Raw genomic sequence first — 19,956 nt, forward strand, 5'->3', positions numbered from 1 at the left:
TTCCCTCCTTTATAAAATAAAGGAATTAGGTTAGTAATGCCTGAGGTTGTTTCCAGCTCTAAAGTTAAATGAATCAAGTGATAGATGGTGTATCAGCTTTTTTCTATGAAAATGTTGCTCCTGATTCACAGAGAATGAAGTGCTTTGATTTATTTTTTTTCCAGTAGTGATAATAGTTGGTATGGGCACCATAATATCTTTTGGCAACATGAATGACTAAGCTTAGCCTAAGAAGACAGAAAAATTGATAGATGGTCTTTCCCTATCTTTCCATCTTCTAATACCTCATTCTACCCCACATGCTCTGTGATTCGATGACAATAGCCTCTTAAATGTCCCTCCTTGCATTTCTATTCTCTGAATGTTTTCTCTGGTTGTCTTTGAAGCTTGGGATTTTTCCTTCCTTGTCTCCACCTTCTGACTTCCTTTAGGTCCCAGTTAAAATCCACCTTTTAGAATATCAGGTCAGTTTTCCTTGATAATTTCATGAAAGATGATGTCTAGGCTCTTTTTTTGATCATGGCTTTCAGGTAGTCCCATAATTTTTAAATTATCTCTCCTGGATCTATTTTCCAGGACAGTTGCTTTTCCAATGAAATATTTCACATTGTCTGCTATTCTTTCATTCCTTTGGTTTTATCTTATAATTTCTTCATTTTTTCATGAAGTTATTAGCTTCCATCTGCTCTATTCTAATCTTTAAGGAATTATTTTCTTCAGTGAGCTTTTGGATTTCCTTTCCCATCTGGCCAGTTCTGCTTTTTAGGGCATTCTTCTCCTCATTGGCTTTTTGGATCTCTTTTGCCATTTGGGTCAGTCTATTTTTTAAAGTGTTATTTTCTTCAGCATTTTTTGGGTCTCCTTTAGCAAGCAGTTGACTCATTTTTTATGATTTTCTTGCATTATTCTCATTTCTCTTCCCAATTTTTCCTTCACCTCTCTTACTTGATTTTCAAAATCCTTTTTGAGCTCTTCCATGACCTGAGACCAATTCATACTTTTCTTGGAGGCTTTCATTGAAGGAGCTTTGACTTCCTTTTCTTCTCTTTGCATGCTTTGGTCTTTCTTGTCGCAAAAGTAAGATTCTGTAGTCTGATTCTTTTTCTGGTTTTTGTTCATTTCCCCAGTCATTTACTTGACTTTTGAGCTCTTTGTCAAGGTAGTTCTCTACTTCCAGTGGGGATGGGGAGGTGTACTGTAAACTGCTTGATCCCCCCACACTCTGTGGGCCTAGAGCTCCAGAAACAGTGGCTGCAACTGTCCCTGCTGCTGCTGTGGCGGCCCTGGGTTCCTCTGCCCCCTTCTTCTGCTGCCCTGGGGCTGGAGCCAGACAGCTCCACTCTCCCACATTGGTCCCACAGGCTTTTTCCATTGCCCTTCTAATTTGTCTTTGGTGTTTTGGGGTCTTGAAGTCTGGAAATTGCCACAGGTGTGAGAGATTTAGTCTCCCCAAGGTCTGCTCAGGTCCTGTCTGTGCCAGTTTGGCCCATGTTGTGGGCCCCTCTGTGGCAAGATAGACACCTCCCAGCAACCTTCCAGGCTGTCTTGGGCTGGAGATTTGCTTCACTCCATCATTCTGTGGTTTCTGCAGTTCCAGAATTTGTTTAGAGCCATTTGTTACAGATATTTTACTGGGCTTGGGGCAGCACTTTAGAAAGTGTGGGCTGTTACTCCACCATCTTGGTCCTGCCCCCTAAAATCCACTTTTTACAGGAAGACTTTTCTAATCCCCCTTGATTTTTGTGCCTTTGCTTTGTGATTATTTCAAATTTCTTCTTCCTATAGTTTGTTTGTACATGATTGTTTGCCTCTTGCCTTCCTCTGTTCCATTAGAAAGTGAACTTCTTGAGAACAGGAATTCATTTTGTTTGTTGTTGGGCATTTTTTTTTTTTTGCCTTTTTTTGTATCCTCATCACTTAGCACGGTGATTGGCATATAGTAAGCACTTAATAAATAAATGCTTATTGACTTGATCCAAATGGAAAACATAATCTTGAGTTCAGAAGCTAATTATTCCAACCAAGAAAACTATCCAGATGGGGTCTTTTTGTTACATCCCAGAGCATCAAGGAAGGGAAAAGCTCAGAGTCAGGGAGGATTTCCTTTATATGCCAGAAAGTGTAAAGGAAACTAATATAAGGAAAAGGATTTGAATTTACTTTTCTCTGATGGGACAAAAGCATCTTCTCTCACTTCTTCCCTTACTCATAAAACAAGATTGTGTTGTATGGCTAGCCATGAGTAAGTTTGAGAGTAAGAGTTCTTCTTCATCTGGGGAAGGGTTCCCTCCACTCCTCATTGGAAAGGAAGAATTGATATAGTGTCTCCTGATTTGAGGATCTAAGCATTGGGAATTGATCATTTATAAGATAGGCCAAGTGTTATCATTGGAAAGAAAAAGAAAAAAAGGAAGAAGAAGAAGAAGAAGAAGAAGAAGAAGAAGAAGAAGAAGAAGAAGAAGAAGAAAAAGAAGAAGAAGAAGAAGAAGAAGAAGAAGAAGAAGAAGAAGAAGAAGAAGAAGAAAGAGGAGGAGGAGGAAGAGGAGGAGGAGCAGGAGGAAGAAACAGAGGAGGATGAGGAGGAGAAGGAGGAAGAGGAGAGGAAGAGGAAAGGAGGAGGAGAAGAGGGAGGAGGAAAGACTAGACTAGATGAAGACTAGAAGTGAGAAAATTCAGGGTCTAGACTTGTATGGGCTTAAACAAAATGTCTCATTCTCCTGAGCTTCAATTTCCTCTGTAAATTGTAATCATAAATCTGTAAAATAACAGTATTGAACTAGGTTATCTTTCATTCCCTCCAGTTTGAAGGCAGAACTCCCTGTATTTATACCTATTTCCACTTCTTTCTTCTTTTGGAAGTTAAGGGGTTGTTTCTTCCCATTTTTACTCATAACATTGGCTTCTATTGCTTAAATTTAATAAACTTGTGCAATTGGAAGCTGTGGCATGGAGATAGATCCCTACAGCATACTCATGATTTGAAGAAAAATTAATGTATTCAATAAATCTGCATGACCAATTATTATTCCTGATACATGCTGTAATTACATAAATTCAAGAATAGTTCTCTATGAATAATTAGTTCTTGCCAGAGTTGAGTCTGGCCATGTTCTTTATTTCCTTCTGTATTGATGGAAGAGGTCATATGGTCCAGTTAGAGAGAGAATTTGAAAATATTTGTTCAAAATATGCCTTTGATATATTAGCTGAGTGACAATAAACAAGTCAGTGAATCTGACCTAACTCTATGAGATGAAAAATTATCCAATTAACTTGGGAAATTCCAAACTAAAAACAACAAAACGCAGTCCAAGCTTCTGTATTTGGTCTCCTTTATTCAATTATATTTAAAGTACTCATGAATTGGATTCAAGTGAAAAGTTTGCCTTACTCTCATTTAATTTCCTATTAAATAAGTGCAATGAGTCATGCCCATATTTCAAGCCCCCAGCTGGTGAAAGCAGTGCAGTTTAATTGACTCTTGCAGAATGTGAAAGCCATTAGATGAGTAGAAAAATGGTATCATAAAAATATTTTCCCCTTTAAATCATAAAAACCACCCTTTTGGATAAACTCTCCTCATCCCCCAATAAAAGAAACATCAACAAAGAGTGAACTTTCTCAAAATGGTTTATTTCATAGACTTTGTAGTTACTTATTAGCAATAAATATTTGTCTTATTTTAGGATATAAATAGAATTAAGAACATTCCGTATTTTTACACTAAATATGACAGTATGCCATACAAAGAAGACATTAAATGTCTATGGGGTAATTAGAACATTACAGTTCTCCATACTTCAATATAAATACATAGTTAACAGATAATGTCAAATAGTTCTCATAAATAAAGTTTGTGATCATTCCCACATTCACGTGGGAGCTCCTTCTCATGAAAATCACAGCCCACTTTAAATAGATACGAAATAAATGATTCTGAAAAAAAGTTGAAAATATCACATTTAAGTGAAATACACAGCACATGAAGGAAAACCAAAATAACTGGTTTTGTAAAAAGTAAAGAGATGACATCAGTATAAATTTAACAACTAATTTCAATCACACTTTTACAAACTACAAAATAAAATAAATAAAAGCATTGCAATAAAGAATTCTCAGACAAATCATAAATCCTTGGCAAAGTACCAGGACTCTTCTGGCTCTGGAGACTCATTCTCAGAATGGAGTTGCTTAGACATTGCAATAGAATATCTTCTCTTTTGAAGTTACTGGTTGGAGCTGTTATCAAGAAAAAGTAATTGACATTTGATTAACAATCTATAACTAGAGACATTATCCGAGATTTCGAAATAAACTATGATTCTCTGGATATGGACATAAATCCAACCTGACTATGCACCCTCATAGTAAAGCAAAGAAAATCCATTAAATAACCCATTTGTTTTTGTATGTATTGATAAATACAGCCTTCCCCTCTGAAGAGATGTGTCTTAAATCTTAGAAAATTCAGATTTTTAAAGGGTGGATGATTTTTAAAAGACACTTTATCAATTCCATCCACATGTTGGCAAGTAGGTAGCCTGGCATAGTGAGCAGAGAATAAACTTAAAGCCAAGAAACCTTGAGTTCTTGTCCCACCTGTGGCATTTGATGACTGCGTGACCCTTGGCGAGCTACTTGACCCCTGAAGAGCACTAGACTAGCTTCTGAAATCCTAAGCTCAAGAGATGCCCACCTACATTGTTAAAGGCAGTTTCCTCCTCTAGCCGTTTTCGTGGTACCAATGAAATCATAGGTCTAATGCCAATCACTGTGGTATCACATATAGTGACAAAACTAGTTTGAATTTGAGGGTGGAATTGAGAAAAGAAAGAGTGCATTGAGTTCAATAGAAACTATGGATTTAGACACTTTTCCAATCGTTAAGATAAAATCCTGACTTTACCTCTTTTAAAGGGTGTGGGGTAGGAGGAGACAGTTTGGTCACTTATCTAGGGATAGCAAACTGATTGTTACCTTTTCAGCGCTTTCTCCACTATTTTCTTAACTTGGGGGGCAGCGGGATTAAGGCAACGCTCATTTCCATTCTTCAGAGTAACTCTGCAAAGGAGAAGAGAGAAACTATGAGAAACTAATTTCTAAAACCAGAAAGGGCTGAAATGTTGAGGAAAGGGGCTGGACGCAGCTGTTGGCTGGCCAAACTTACATTACTTCGAGGTTGGAGCAGTGGGGACCGGCTGGGATCACCTTGAGGTTGGCGATGTTCTTGTAGGGAATTCCCTGCACGGTCTGCAGGCATTGGCAACGTAGCTCATTGGCCACGGGAGCTCCTGATGCAGAGAAAAGGGAGATAACTGTTATAGATCGTAAGGATGCACCAAGCACCTCACCCCACCAGACATTTGTCCCTATCGCCTGGAGTCACAGCTGAGTTCCTAGCCCCATCTCAGCAGGGCCACACCAGGTCCCCATCCCCACCTTCGCTGGGGCACATCTGAAGCCGTAGCCCCAGCTGCAACGGCAACTTCCCTCCAGCTCATCCCCTAGAGTTCTCTTACCGCTCACTAGGCGGAAGGACGGCGTCAGGAGCCCGGACAGCAGGCACAGCAGGAAGAGGCAAGAAATCTGGCGGAGACTGGGGCTCATGGTGGAGGAGTTTGGTGCTGGGAGCTCAGAAGAGGAGAGAGCGAGAGTTGACTGTTCCAAGACTCCTTGGTGCTGTGGCTCCCCATGCTCCACCAGCTGTTTTTATCCACTGAGGGCCAGGTCCGGAAGCGGGAAAACCTGCTGTTCGGGAAATTCCCCGTCCCCTGGGCCATGTGCTGACTCAGGAAAAAAGGCACAGACACCGCCCCCCGAGGAGGGGGGCCTGGAGGCCCGCCAGCACTCCGGGCTCGGCTCGGGCTCTGGCTCCAGGGTGCGCCTGCTCCGCTCTAGGAGAGTCTAGACCCGCACCGGGATCTAACCCGAGATAGAAAGAGAATGTGGCGGTCTGAACGTAGTCTCTTGGCCGGGACGGAGAAGCAAAGGTGTGGGGCCCTGGGGATGGCAAGTGGGAGCTGGGATGGCTTCATTGAGCTCAGGGGTCGGTAGCCACGGCTCTTCCACTTTCCCGGGGAAGTGTATTCGTATTCGCTTCCAAATTTGTAGTCGGGCAACCAGAAGAGGAGGCTGGCACGCGATTCTCTGGGGCAGAGGAGCACTCCTCGGTTAGCTGGTGCTGCAGGGGTCTGTGCCAGTTTGTCTGGGCATTTTGTAGAGGTCTTCGTGTGGATTAAATTCAGGTTAATAATCCAGACAGCCCTGCCTAGAATTATAGGCAGAAAATCGGGTTGAGACTTATACTGTACTTGAAAAAATCCATCTGATCAATATGGCATATGTCAACCAACAAATCACAAAAAGGGGGAGAGAAAGCAAACATTCCTTAAGCACCTACTATGTGCTAGACACTTTACAAAGTCCTTTACAAATATCTCATTGGATCCTCACAACCAGCCCTGGAGGATGGTTCCATTACTACCCTCATTCTACTATTAAAGAAACTGAGTCACTGAGGTCAAGTGACTTGCTGAGGGTCACACAGGTAGTATTTGTCTGAAGCTGGATTTGAATTAAATCTTTGTGACTTCAGGCTCAGGTGCTCTATTATGTGCTTACTGTGATCCAGGACACAAAGATGAAAATGGCAGTCCTTGCTCCCAAGGAGAATACCTGCATGTGCTTTGGGGCTGAGTCTTTCAGAGGGAATCTAAAATTACATAGTATATAAGGCTTCTAGGAGTCTAAAGTTATAAGAAAGTTTGTTTTTACATGTATAAACATGGAATTCACATATCTACGGTCTGACATGGTTCATATATTTCTCTGAATGGCTTCTCCTTACTACTTTGTCTATCTGCCCTCTCTCTGTCTCCTTCTCTCTATCTCTCTGTCTGTCTGTCTCTCTGTATACATATATATGTATTTCTATATATATATATATATTCTATTTGTCTCTGTCTTTCTGTATCTCTCTCCACGTCTGTCTCTGTTTCTGTCTCTCTTTCTCCTATCCTCCGCCTCCCTCTCTTCCCTCTCTCTCTGACATTATCTCTGTCTTTCCCTCTTTCTGTCTCTGTCTCTATGTCTGTCTGTCTTTCAGTCTCTGTTTCTCTGTCTCTATCTCTTGCTCTTTTCTCTCTCTCTCTCTCTCTCTCTCTGTCTCTCTCTCTCTCTCTCTCTCTCTCTGTCTCTCTTGTCTGTCTATCTCTCTCTCTCTCTCTCTGTCTCCCTCTCTTTCTCTTTCTCTCCTGCTCCCTGAGTAAGAAAAGGAAGGGGATACATTCAAAATGAAGGTGAGACAGAAAGAAATGAAATACACATATATTTTATACATATAGGGATTAAAAACATCACTTATCCACTTCGAAATCCTACAGTGCAAGGTGGTGGTGCTGAGTTCATTGTTTATTTTAAGATGAATGTTGTAATATGATCTCTTTGCTATAGAGCTTCCTCTCTGAAAAAGTGGAAATTCCAGCACAGGAGCTGGAGTCAAAGCTGTCTTAGGAATGTGCAGAAGGACTGAGTTGGTGCTTTACAGTGATCGAAGGTATTCTGACTTAAAAGCTAGAAGCAGCATATTTCAGTAAATAGGATTATAAGTATATTGATATGCTGTCACACACTTCATTAGTTGCTAATTAGGTGGAAAGAACCTGTTAGTGGAACTGGGTTTAGATTCTGCCTGACGTTGATACCTAGGTTGCCTTAGCAAGTAAGTTAATCTATCTGGTCTTCAGTTTGCTGCTGTGCAGTCATGTTCAATTCTTCCTGACCCCATTTGGGGTTTTCTTGGCAAAGATACGGAAGTGCTTGCCATTTCCTTCTCCATTTCATTTTACAGATGAGAAAACTGAGGTTAAAAGTTCCCAGGGTCACCCAGCTAGTAAGTATCTAAGGTCAGATTCAAACTCAGGTCTTCCTGACACTGGGCACCGTGTTCTATTCAGTCTTCCTAGCTTTAGTCATCTGTAAAATAAGATGCTTAGATTAGCTGGACTCTTGAGATTCCTTCCCACCCTGGATATATGATTACATTCCCAGACGACTTTATAATTAACCTGTTCAGCATTTTCTGTTCTCTTATTAGAAATACATGTTAGACTACCTTAATTCACTGAGTGAGTTGTGTTTTCTCAAGAATACAATGCACAGAACAGAAACAAACACCCGCAAGTCCTTTCAAGTAAGAGATATCATTCGTCCTCTATTACAAGGGCCAATAATAATCCTCCCTGTACCGGAGAGTTAGAAGCATGGTAAGGACGTTAGAAGCAGAATTACAGGCTGGTGCAGCCAGCTAGCCCTGTTTGGAAACCCTAAGGAGCCAGGGGGTCTGGGACTCCAGTCCCAGGGAGAAATTGGATTAGCAACTGGTACATGTGCTATAAGAAATGAGCTAAACTGTGAAGCTAAGCCCCTTCATCTCCACACAGAGGTGGTGAAAGGAGAGGGGAGAGGAGGATTCTGTCTCATGATATTGGAGTAAGTTTGTATGTTTGTGATTATACCTTCCAAAGTAAATAATTCTTGTGAATTTTTTTTAAAAAGAAGGCATTATATGGGGCAGCTAGGTGGCACAGTGGATAGGGCACTGGCCCTGGAGTGAGGAGGACCTGAGTTCAAATCCAACCTCAGACACTTGACACTTAACTAGCTGTGTGACCCTGGGCACATCACCTAACCCCAATTGCCAAAGAGGGGGGAGAGAACCTAACAAACAAAAAATCAAAGAATGCATTAGACAGTATTTATGCCATGAGGCAGCTAACAGGCATGATTCGGAGTACACTAGGCCTAGCGTCAGAAAGATTCAAGTTCAAATCAGACCTTGGACACATTTGTTATGTGGCCCTGGACAAGTCAGTTTATGTATTTGTCTCAGTCAAGTCAACAAGTTATTAAGCACCTGTACCAGGGCTACAAAGGCAAAAACATGGTCCCAGCCCTCAAGCAGAAGAGGAAATATGCAAACAACTATGAAGAAACAAAAAATATACAGGAAAAATGGAAGATAATCTCAGAAGGATGTCACCAAAATTGAGAACTGGTAAAGAATAAACAATGCTCTAAGTTTTGTGACTCTGAGACTTCCAGAAGAAATCTGGTATTTTGGAATAATAGTAATAGAAGGGTATTTATGGATCTATCATTACAGATAAGTGCTTTGTAAACTCTGAAAGCCATATGTTGTTGTTATTCAGTCATTTTCAGTCATATCCAACTCTCCATGATCCCATTTGGGGTTTTGGGGGGAAGGGTCAAAGATACTGGAGTAATTTGACATTTACTTCTCCAGTTCATTTTACAGATGAGGAAACTGAGGCAAACAAGGTGAAGTGACTTGCCCAAGGTCATACAGGGATTTAAGACCAGATTTGACTTTGTACTCTATGCACTGTAGTGCTACCCAGCTGCCCCAAGTTCCATATAAGTATGGATTATTATGAATATTATCATCATGGCCATATTGTTCTCAACTGTATGGACAGAGATCAGAAAGAAATGGTCAAGTTGCTGTCCTGCTAGCATTCTTTTATATTTAATGCTATTGTCAAGGTGGATACAGTTATTTGTGTGTGTGTGTGTGTGACTAAAGAAGAATATTAGGATACGTTCTACAGGAAGGAAACAAGCATTTATTTATTTAAGTACCTACTATGTGCCAGGCACTGTGCTTAGTGCTTTGCAAGCATTATCTCATTTGATCCTTACCACAACTCTGGGAGGCAGGGACTATTACTGTCCACACCTCACAGTTGCGCAGGGTGACAATTGTCTGTAACAATCCTCTGATCCCAGTATCGTTTATTTGCTAAATTCTCAAGGATTTTTTCTTTGTCTCATTTGTCACCATGGCCAAGAATAAACGGCCCTCGATCACTTTTCTTCAGTATAGGGACAGGATGGGAGGAGAGGGGGGAAAAGCTTCTAAGAATCACATAACTTTATAAACATCTATAAACTTTAATGTGACTGTTGGTACTCTAATTTTGAGACCTCTGTCCAATGATCAACACCTTTAAAGTATTGATATTGTTGAATTACATCAACCTGAGTATTCATAGAATAAACAAGACCAGTAGAGGAAATAGGAGAAATTGGAGAGACAAAGAAAGAAGTTGTGAAAATGGGTTTTATCCTACACACAAAGGCAACAATTGATCATCACATATTACAGTGCTTCCAATAAGTCCTTATACAACAGGTACCCCCAAAATAATTGAACAATTTAGTAAGTGTAGGGGCATAGATCCAAATTGTTTTCTGGGGTAGTTGGACCAATTCACAATTCCAGCAACAGTCATTAATATATGTTTCCCATAGCTCCTGGAATTTTTATCTTATTTTCTTTGATTTTGTCAACTTTGCCAGTCTGAAGGATGTGAGCTGAATCTGAGAGATGCTTTCCTTTCCACTTACCTAATTACTAAATATTTGGGTCATTTCCCCATATAATTATTAATGGTTTGGTGTTTATCCCTGGAGAACTGCTTATTCACGTCCTTTGGCCGTTTCCCAATGGGAAAATGGCTGTTATTCTTGGAAATTTGGGGCAGTTTCTCATATCTTAGAAATGAGACTTTTTGAACTAAGACCAAACATAGTTCCAAAGCACTTATGATGAAGAATGCTGTTCATGATCTAAAGAGAACTGATGGACTCAATAGGGAGAATGAAATATATTTTTGCATGAACAATGTGAAAATTAGTTTTGATTGAATAAACAATATATGTTCACGTATTATGTGTGTGTGTGTGTGTGTACATCTACACACTCATAGAGAGGTACACATCTCTCTCTCTCTCTAATTGTTTCTAGAGTATTGTCCTTTTTGTCATCTCAAAAGTAAGGAAAGGCATAGATGGGAGGGCAAGAGATTGAAAAATATTAAATGAAATAATTATTATTTATAATTATTACAATGAAAATAATTGCAGCTTATGTACCAGTGGTGATACTGACATAGAAAAATTCTGCAAAGATCAAGATTGATAAGATCAATTGATCAATAATTATTGATCAGAATAGAGGCGGTAACCCCAGCCAAATTCTTCCAATATTCCCCTCTAAACAAACTTAAAATAATGCTTCAAATTGAATTTTGCGATAGCTGAGCCAACAAAAGTGCCTGCTATGTGCTAGGCATTGTGTTAAATCCTGGGGATATGAAAAGATCAATGAAATGGTTGCTGACCTCAAGGATTGTATGTTTAATATGTATCTATGTCAAGTAGAACATATATTTTTAAAAGATCACAAGGTAGTTTCTGATGGAAGGGCAATCATAGTTGTGCAGACTGGAAACAGTATCTAATGAAAGGTAGCATTTGAGCTGAGTTTTGGAAGAAACCAGGGATTTTGAGAGGTAGGGGTGAGGACATTCAGTCTTTCGGGAGAGCCAGTGTAAGGGCACAGAGTCAGGAGATAAAATGTGGGGTGCAAAGAGTTGCCAGAATGACCTAGTTCTGGATATCTAGAAGAGAATAATGTGTATGAAGTCTGGAACAGTAGGAAGAGAACAGGCTATCTAGGAGCTTTAAATGACAAGTAGAGAAGTTAATATACAATTCTAGAGGTAATGGGGAACCCATGGATTTTATTGATTAGGAGAGGGACATGGTCATGCCTTATCACTAAGAAAATATCTCCCTGGCAATTATATAAAAGATGGATTGAGAGGAAGAGCCAAAATGGTAGAGGCAGTAACCTAGCCAAATTCTTCCAATATTCCCTTCTGAACAACCTTAAAATAATGCCTCAAATTGAATTTTGGAGTAGTGGAGCCAACAAAAGATTAGGGTGAAATATTTTCCAACTTAAGACAACTTAGTAGGTTGGCAGGAGACACCAGGGTGGGGGCTGACCCAGAGTCCAGTGACAGCACCAGATGTGGGCCTTGGAGTTGACTATGATAGCAGTAGTCAAAGCTTTGAGAGCTCTCAGCCCAGAGATGGTGAGGAGGTTGGATAAATAGTCAGAAAGTGAATATAAAGGAACTTTTGCTGGAACTCAGTGCAGTTGGCACTGGTTGGCAACTCTATTGCCCATACACAGTCCTGAGTAGCAACATCAAGGTAGAGAGGAGGGCGGTCACAAGGGAACAGGGAACCTCATCAAAGCTCCAAGGCAGAGAAAAACACTAGTACTTGAAGCTGCAGAGAAACAGGGGCATTCCTGAATAAAGACCAGAGAATAGACCGGAACAGCAGAGACAATACATCTCCCAGGATCACACCACCTTAGACAAACCAAAAACCTGCAGACCTCAGCATTCAATCTGAAAATAGAAACAAGTCATTTAACTGTTTGCCTCAGTTCCTTATCTATAAAATGAGCTGGAGAAGGAAATGGCAAACCACTCCAGTACCTTCACCAAAAACACCCCAAATGGGGTCACAAAAAACTAAACATAACTGACATGATTGAACAAGTGCTAACCATGAGGAACAGGGTTACCACAACTCAAACCCAACAGAAACCAGTGGCAATGTGAGCTTTGGAATGGCCTTGATGAGACCAGTGCTATGTGGGACCTGAGCTAACTTGTCAGCCTAATCTCTTCATCCTCAAAGTATTGGAAATTTTTCTGTATATTTTGAACAAAGTGTATATTCCTTCATGAGTCTTTTGGAATTGTCTTAGATCATTGTATTGGTGAGAAGAGCTAAATCTACTGAAGTTGATCCTCACACAGTGCTGCTACTACTATGTACAATATTCTCCTGGTTCTACTTGCTTCACTCAGCATTAGTTCATATAAGTCCAGGTTTTTCTGAAATCTATTTGCTCATCATTTCTTATGAAATGATAGTATGTCATTACATTCATATACTACAACTTGTTCAGCCATTTCCCAATTGATAGGCTCAATTTCTCAATTCCTCAGTTTCCAAGTCTTTACCACCACAAAAAGAGCTGCTACGAATGTTTTTGTGCGTGTGGTTCATTTTCCATTTTTTAATGATCTCTTTGGGATATAGACCTAGTAGTGGTATTGTTGCATCAAAGGGTATATGCATAGTTTTATAGCCCTTTGGGCATAGTTCCAAATTATTCTACAGAATTGTTGGATCAGTTCACAATTCCACCAATAAGGCATTAGTGTACCAATTTTCCCACATTTTCTCCAATATTTGTCATTTTTCTTTATTGTCAATTGAATAGTTGGGAGGTGCTACCTCAGAGTTGTTTTAATTTGTATTTCTCTAATCAATCCCACATTTTTTAAGTCTAGACAATCAACAAAACAATGAATCAAGTCATGGTTTGCAGCAGGTATAAATGCTCTCACTGAAATTTTAACAATTGACTCTTATCAGTTGATACAAGCAGATCAGTACACCCTAAGTAGTAGAAAAATCATTTTTGATTGTATTCAATAAATCCATTAACAAAGAGCCAGCCTTTACAATTACTTTGTGAAGTAAGGTCAGATTGTTCCACAAATATTTCTTTAAATTTTTTTAATGTATTTATTATTTGCTCTGAGAGTTTCTATGCATCCTCTTCCTCCTTCTTGTCAAGGAGGATATGTTTAATCTTCTATAGCTGTCGTGGTGGTGATGATCCCTGGATTGCATTTATACTGTTCAGATTTTGTTTAGGTTTCTTCTAAATTCATTGTCACCCATTTCATACTGTAAATGTGAATGTATATCCATAAAAACATATTTGTATGTTTATATAAATAAATATCTGTATATATGTATAGCACATGTGTATGCATGTTTTTGTGTTTGTGCATGGAGACTGATATTCCATCATTCTTCATTGCTTTAAACATGTTCCTCCCATTTTGGTTTAACTTCAAGATTCTGCTCAGCTTCTTTAGTCCATAGTCTCAGATTTCCCTTAAATATCCTTATATCTATGGCTTGTTCAAGTACCGGGCATGTGGTGGGGGTTTTTTATGATAAAGAATTATCTTTAATTATTTTGCAAACAACTGATCCCTAATAACACTGACCATTACCTAAGGACCTAGAAGTTCAAGAATCAGAAAGAAACACAAGAAAATTTTTATAATTCTATCAAGAGTGCTATTTATGTGAGTAGTAACTTTAGGTATTTATTTGATCCTAAAAGTAAAATCAGAAAACAGCAAATACTAAAAGTGCATGCTATCTCCGAGAAACTCCCCCATTAAATTTTATGAATGCAACAAAAGCAGTGTGACTTTCCCAGAAAATGTTCATCAAAAGACTGGTTGGAACTTGATGTTGCATTGGAATCAGTGAAAAGCTATGAAATTGATTTGTTTTTCAGAATTGGGGGAAGTTGAGGTTGCCACAGTGTGTGGTACCTATGAATACAGATTCAGTGCAAATCAAATTATATTGACATGGTTGGATAAAACAAACTACATTATTTTTCATAGGTAAAGCAGCTGCTTCTTGTTTTGAATTTCATCATTCCTCCCCCCATATATTAAATGGGTTTTCATCAAATTAAAATATTTCAAGTAGAAAATGTTTAATTTTTTAATTTGCCAACATTATTATTAGTTCCCCAAAATATCTCTGTATTCAATGAGTCACAATACTTAGTTTATTTAATATTAAGAAGTCAACCTGAAATGAGAGATATGCACAAACATAAAAACAAAGTGTAGGAGTAGAATCTCTTAGGAAAGTACGTATTTTTATATATATATGTATATGTATACATATATATATACATATATATATACATATATATATGTATGTGTATATATGTATATGTGTATGGATATATCTATATCTAAATGTAAATATAACCACACTTAGTTATAGTCTGGCATGAAGAGGGGGGAGGAAGGGGAAAAAGTGAAAAGTGCACAGCAAAGCAAAGGAGGAAAGAAAAGATGAATAGGTCTCAACACAAGACATAGTATTTAATATATAGGCTTTCATGAAATGGAAATTTATTGCTATATATATTTTGATTCCTCTCTTATGTTCTGCTGTGCACATGACACTTTTTCTTTTCTCATTTTATATTAAGTTTATAGTATGTTAATTTTTATTTTCTTATTAGGTATTTAAGTTTTAGCATTCAAGACTAAAATTGAAAAAGATTTTTAAAAAAGTCAGCCAGCAATTGAACTCAAATCAGTATGTTTTTTTTAATTATAACTAAAAAGTTAATTTTCTAATAGTTGTTGAAGTCCAAGGTATTTGTAAATAACACCTTCATCGAGTGATTCAGTTTGACTTCTAGATTGAAGATCAAAGGCTTCAGTTTCCATTCTATCTTGGTGTGCATTAATATTTTTACACTTGCTGAATCCACTCTGGATTTTGATATCATCAGTGAAAGTTTCCATGAACCAAAGAGCTAGTTAATATGCTGTAGAGTAATGGTATATAACTTATTGTCATCCATGTACATCAAATGATTAATATGATCTTTTAGTACAACTCTTTCTTTGATCTGAAAGTCAAATTCTATTCTATTCAAAACTCTTTCTTTTCATTGTTTGGTTGTTCAGTTGTGTTCACTCTTCATGACCCAATGGACCACAGAACACCTTCTATCCTCCACTGTCTCTTGAAATCTGTCCAAGTTCATGCTCATTGCTTTCATGACACTATCTATCCATCTCACCTTCTGCTTTCTCCTCCTTTTGCCTTCAGTCTTTCCCAATATCAGAATTTTGTTCCAAGGAGTCCTATGACAGAGACTGAAAAGGAGTAATGTAGTAATGAATTTAAGACAGGGCAGTACCATAGCAGGCTTAAACGGTTTCTCTGGATCATGTCACATTTTATGCCAATTTTTCATAATAGTACTGTGTTGGTGGTGTCTTATACCAAAACAAGTTTTCTATGTAGATATCAAAAATCCATCTTCTTTATATATTGGTAGAATATGAAGAAGACAAGTCCAATGCTCCAAGGCCCCCTCTGGGATTTTCTTGGCAGAAATGCTGGAGTGATTTGCCATTTACTTAAGCAGCCCACTTTGCAGATGAGGAAACTGAAGCAAACAGACTTTGCCAGGGTCACACAACTAGCAAGTGTCTCAGGCCAGATGTGAACTGAGATCTTCTTGATTCCAGGCTTGCCTGGTGTTCTTTCAACTGCACCATCTAGCTGCTGATAGACCATTTAAGAGTTAACTAAAGCAGAGAAGTTCAAAAAAGATAGAGAATGAATGCCTGTGGATACATCTGAATTGGCTTTACTCACTCACCTGAGTCTGAGGGAGGAGCTCTTGATCACTTGTGTGTTGAATTTTAGGACTTAGGCCACCAGGAAACTGTAGCCTAAGTCATTCAGCCTTGGTCTTTTTGGTCCAATTACATCTCAAGGATGGCTTCAGTCCTTTTACAGCAAAAATTATCCTGGTGTTCTTCTTTGGGAGATGGTGCATAGCCTGTCAGAGTCAGTTACTGTGTCCATTGACTTTTTGGTAACTGCATCTTTGTTATAAGGAAAGACAATTGATTCCGAATGAGTGTGATATAAAAGCAAAGATATTGCACACATTAAAAAAAATATGCAAATATGTTCTGTCTGCTCTGCCAATTTGCCCTCTCAGTCAAGAACATCTGGACTTAGGAGTAGGAAAAATGCCATTTTCTAATTCGTCACTTCTCATTCTTGTTGTTCAGCCATTTTTGGATAATTCCTATTATCTTTGACCTGTGGTTTCTTTGAAGAGCCTTTCAAAGCTATTTGTATATCTTCTAAGAGTGGTTTTAGTTAGAACTACATACTATCCATTTCTTTGTAATCATATAAATCTCAATATGTTGAAATATACTAAAAACAAATGAATGAATTACAAGTGTCCCAGTCAGTCCATATGGATTGTGAATTTTCCACTCTTTCATTACCCACCATATGTGATGTTTGGTTCAGGGTACCAGAGTCAGTCTGTACGTTAGATATCAATAAAGCTGAATTTATTAAATAAAAAATAAATAGAAGTTTGAATATTTTCTCCCTGCTGTGCAATGATTTATCTTGCACACCCTGTGCAATGTAGACTTTCTACTTTAGACACCACTGTTCTGGATGCTCTGTGCTGAGAGGTCTTCTACCTTACATCCTATCTAGTTACTCTCCTTTTCCGTTTCATTGGTGATCACCTCTTGTGTATTATGGAGACAAAAAAGGAGGTTCCATCTGAGTCAATACTAGGGTTGGGGTGAGGGTGGTTCCACAGTCAAACCCTAAAAATCAAGTATGTAAAGGCTGGGTTTTTTGTTTTGTTTTGTTTTGTGTTCGGGGAAGGAGGCATTGATATGGGCTATAGATTGAAGATATCGTGTGAGAGTTCTAAGCATTTCAGTTGTTTGATGTTATATTTCATGGATTTTTTAAAAACAGTTTACATATGGTTTATGTCTTCTTATCTTGTGGATTCACTTAAGCTTTCTATATATGGCACATAATCCCTTTTTCTGACATTTTTAGTTTGGAGGGGCTATATTACTCTCCCATCTTGCCATTCATGTGATTTATAGCCATCTGTTGTGATAGCTTCATGAGTTTTCCCATTGTATCTTAGATACATAACCTAAGGAGACAGAACATCTCTATTATTGCCCTCGGGTCAACAAATTAATTACCCCAGGTGCCCTGCCTCATCAACCTCCCATACTCTTCTTCTGATAACTCTGATTTTTCCTGCCAACATCTGTGGATCCATCTTCTCATTCTTTAGAGGACAAGCAGCTGTTTCCTCCTTGAAAACATCAAGCTTCCTCTTCTTTGAGAAAGTCTCAGATTTGTTCCTTAGCACCTTCTTCCTTCCTTACCTTTCCAAAGTCTTAACACAAAACAGAACTCTTTCTTCTTCATATTCTGTTTTCCTCTTTCTTTTCACATCCTTAATGGCACCTTTTAAAGGAACACTTTTTTGCCCCTAATAAACTGGTGCTTGGAGAGAGATTTCTCACACCCCTTCACTTCTCTTCTAGCAGAAAGATCAGTCTGCACTTTGGACGTGACGCTCAGACATTTTCAGTCATGACTCTTTGTGTTCCTATTGGAGATTTCCTTGGCAGAAATACTAGAGTGGTTTGCCATTTTCTTCTGCAGCTCATTTTACAGACAAGGAAACTGAGGCAATCAGGGTTAAGTGACTTGCCCAGGGTCACACAGGCTGGATTTGAACTTGGGTCTTCTTGACTTCAGACCTTGCATTCTATATATTGTGCCACCTAACTGCCCTCACTTTGGACATAGATAGAAATATGTCAGAAGTACAAATGTAATAAAGTACTAGACTTTAAGGTCACTTACCTTGCACCCTTGTAGGAACCAAATGAAATGATATTTACAAAGTGCTTAACACAGTTCCTGGCTCATAGTAGATGCTTGATAAATACTTGTTTCTTTCTTCCTTCCTTTTCACACCGAGTTCTTCCTTTGTCATATGATTTTGTTAGTTTAATTTACCTTGTTTTAACATCTATATTCTCCTATTCCTTCCTTTTCTTTTCCTCCATTTCAAATTTTTTTCTTCTTTTCTTCCTCCTAAGTTATTTCATCTTTTTCTGTTCATCATCTTCATCTCTTTCTCCTCAAATTCTCCTCCTTTAGGCTGATTTTTCCTTTAGTTCATTACCACCTACCCCACTTATCAAATCTTCCCAGTGATGTCACCAAGATTCATCCCTGTCCTTCTTCACAATTCCCCAGCTTTCTCAATGACCTTCGGAGCTCCTTATCTCTCTTTTTCCATTTCAGTCTCTCTTCTCCAATTTCTTCTGCCACACAATCTCTCCTTCCGAAGTCAGAAGTGGAAAGATTAGTTCATCTACATTTAAGTTATATTGTGAAACAGTAAGAGGCACCTGAGAGATGAGAGCATATGAAAGTGGGTGCAGCTGGCAGCCTGGAAAAGAAGGAATCTGCGTCCAACTTTGCCAACTTGTGAAAGATCAGAAGTGTCCTCAGGACAGAAATGGGAATTTGACAGTTGGCACATAGACTGAAAGTGGAAAAGGAAATGAGTTGGCCCTGGATCTGAAAAGGAGAATTGTAAAAACTTGATGGTGAGGTTATTAAGGAATATATCCAGAGAATATGGGATAAGTTTAATGCCAGTTCCAGAAGATGTTATTGAGTCAAGTTTCACCTAAGGAGAGAATCATCCTTAACCAACAGTTGCTGCACTTGTTTTGGCTACCATCCTAGATGTCAAAGTAGATCAGAAGAGCTGGAGGCAGGTCAAAAGAGACTTACACTAGAATGGTGTCTGGAAAGGGAGCAAGCAGTCTTTTGGGGACTTTGCCAGCCAACTCTTTATCTACAGACAAGATTAGGCATATCTTAATCCTGTGTGTTTTCTATTTTGTTCTTTTAATTTTCCTCTAAATACTTGTTGATATAGACCTGGCATCCTGAGGAAGCAGAGAAAGACAGAAAAAGGAGTCCTGAACTTGGAGTCTGAAGAACTAGGTTCTAGGTACACTTGTTCCACTAAGAACTGGGCAAACAACTTTCTGGTGGCCCATTTTCCTCCAGTGTAAAATGAGGGGCTTGGAAAAGGCAATATTTTTTTTTATTTTTAATTAATGGAGTATAATAAATATTAAAATCTTTCTAGCATTAAGTTCTTTGATTGTAGAGACAATATAATATAGTAGAATGAACAATGGTCGGAAGAACTGAGTTCTAGTGAAGCTCTAATCCTTACTAGCTGTTTGACAGTAAGCCACTTACTCTAACTTCTTCATGCCTTGGTTTTCTCATCTGTAAAATGGGAACGTATGAGTAGTTACACTACTTGCCATCATCACATTATTGCCCTATAGAAAGAAGAGGTAGGATGAGAGGAAAGGAATGTGGAACTCAATGGCTCATGTCTGTCTGTGTTAGATATGACAAATTCATAATGTTAAGTTTTGACTGACTCTAGCTATGAAATAATTTGGTTTCCCCTTAGAACGGCTGTAAGTCTTTATTCCGTCCAAAATTCTCATAGAGTTTCTGATAACTGAGCAAAACAAG

General features: G+C 38.7%; 1 protein-coding gene and 1 long non-coding RNA gene across 2 annotated transcripts in view; one reads left to right on the plus strand and one right to left on the minus strand.

Annotated features, from left to right (window-relative positions):
- Window positions 1-3,612: 3,612 nt before the first annotated feature.
- On the minus strand, window positions 3,613-5,792 carry CXCL2 (C-X-C motif chemokine ligand 2). The gene is given in 5 exon segments (XM_072624313.1): window positions 3,613-4,239; window positions 4,978-5,061; window positions 5,168-5,291; window positions 5,520-5,652; window positions 5,655-5,792. Coding segments are annotated over 5 exon segments (480 nt in total). The 5' UTR covers window positions 5,781-5,792; the 3' UTR covers window positions 3,613-4,226.
- A 109-nt stretch (window positions 5,793-5,901) lies between these two features.
- Window positions 5,902-19,956, plus strand: part of LOC140514204 (uncharacterized) — a 97,182-nt gene continuing 83,127 nt past the window's right edge. The window contains exon 1 of the long non-coding RNA XR_011970471.1: window positions 5,902-5,990. This is a non-coding gene — a long non-coding RNA (uncharacterized lncRNA). The remainder of the gene's footprint in view (window positions 5,991-19,956) is intronic.

This window comes from Notamacropus eugenii, chromosome 7 (assembly GCF_028372415.1).
Source record: "Notamacropus eugenii isolate mMacEug1 chromosome 7, mMacEug1.pri_v2, whole genome shotgun sequence".
NCBI classification, from domain to species: Eukaryota; Metazoa; Chordata; class Mammalia; order Diprotodontia; family Macropodidae; genus Notamacropus; species Notamacropus eugenii.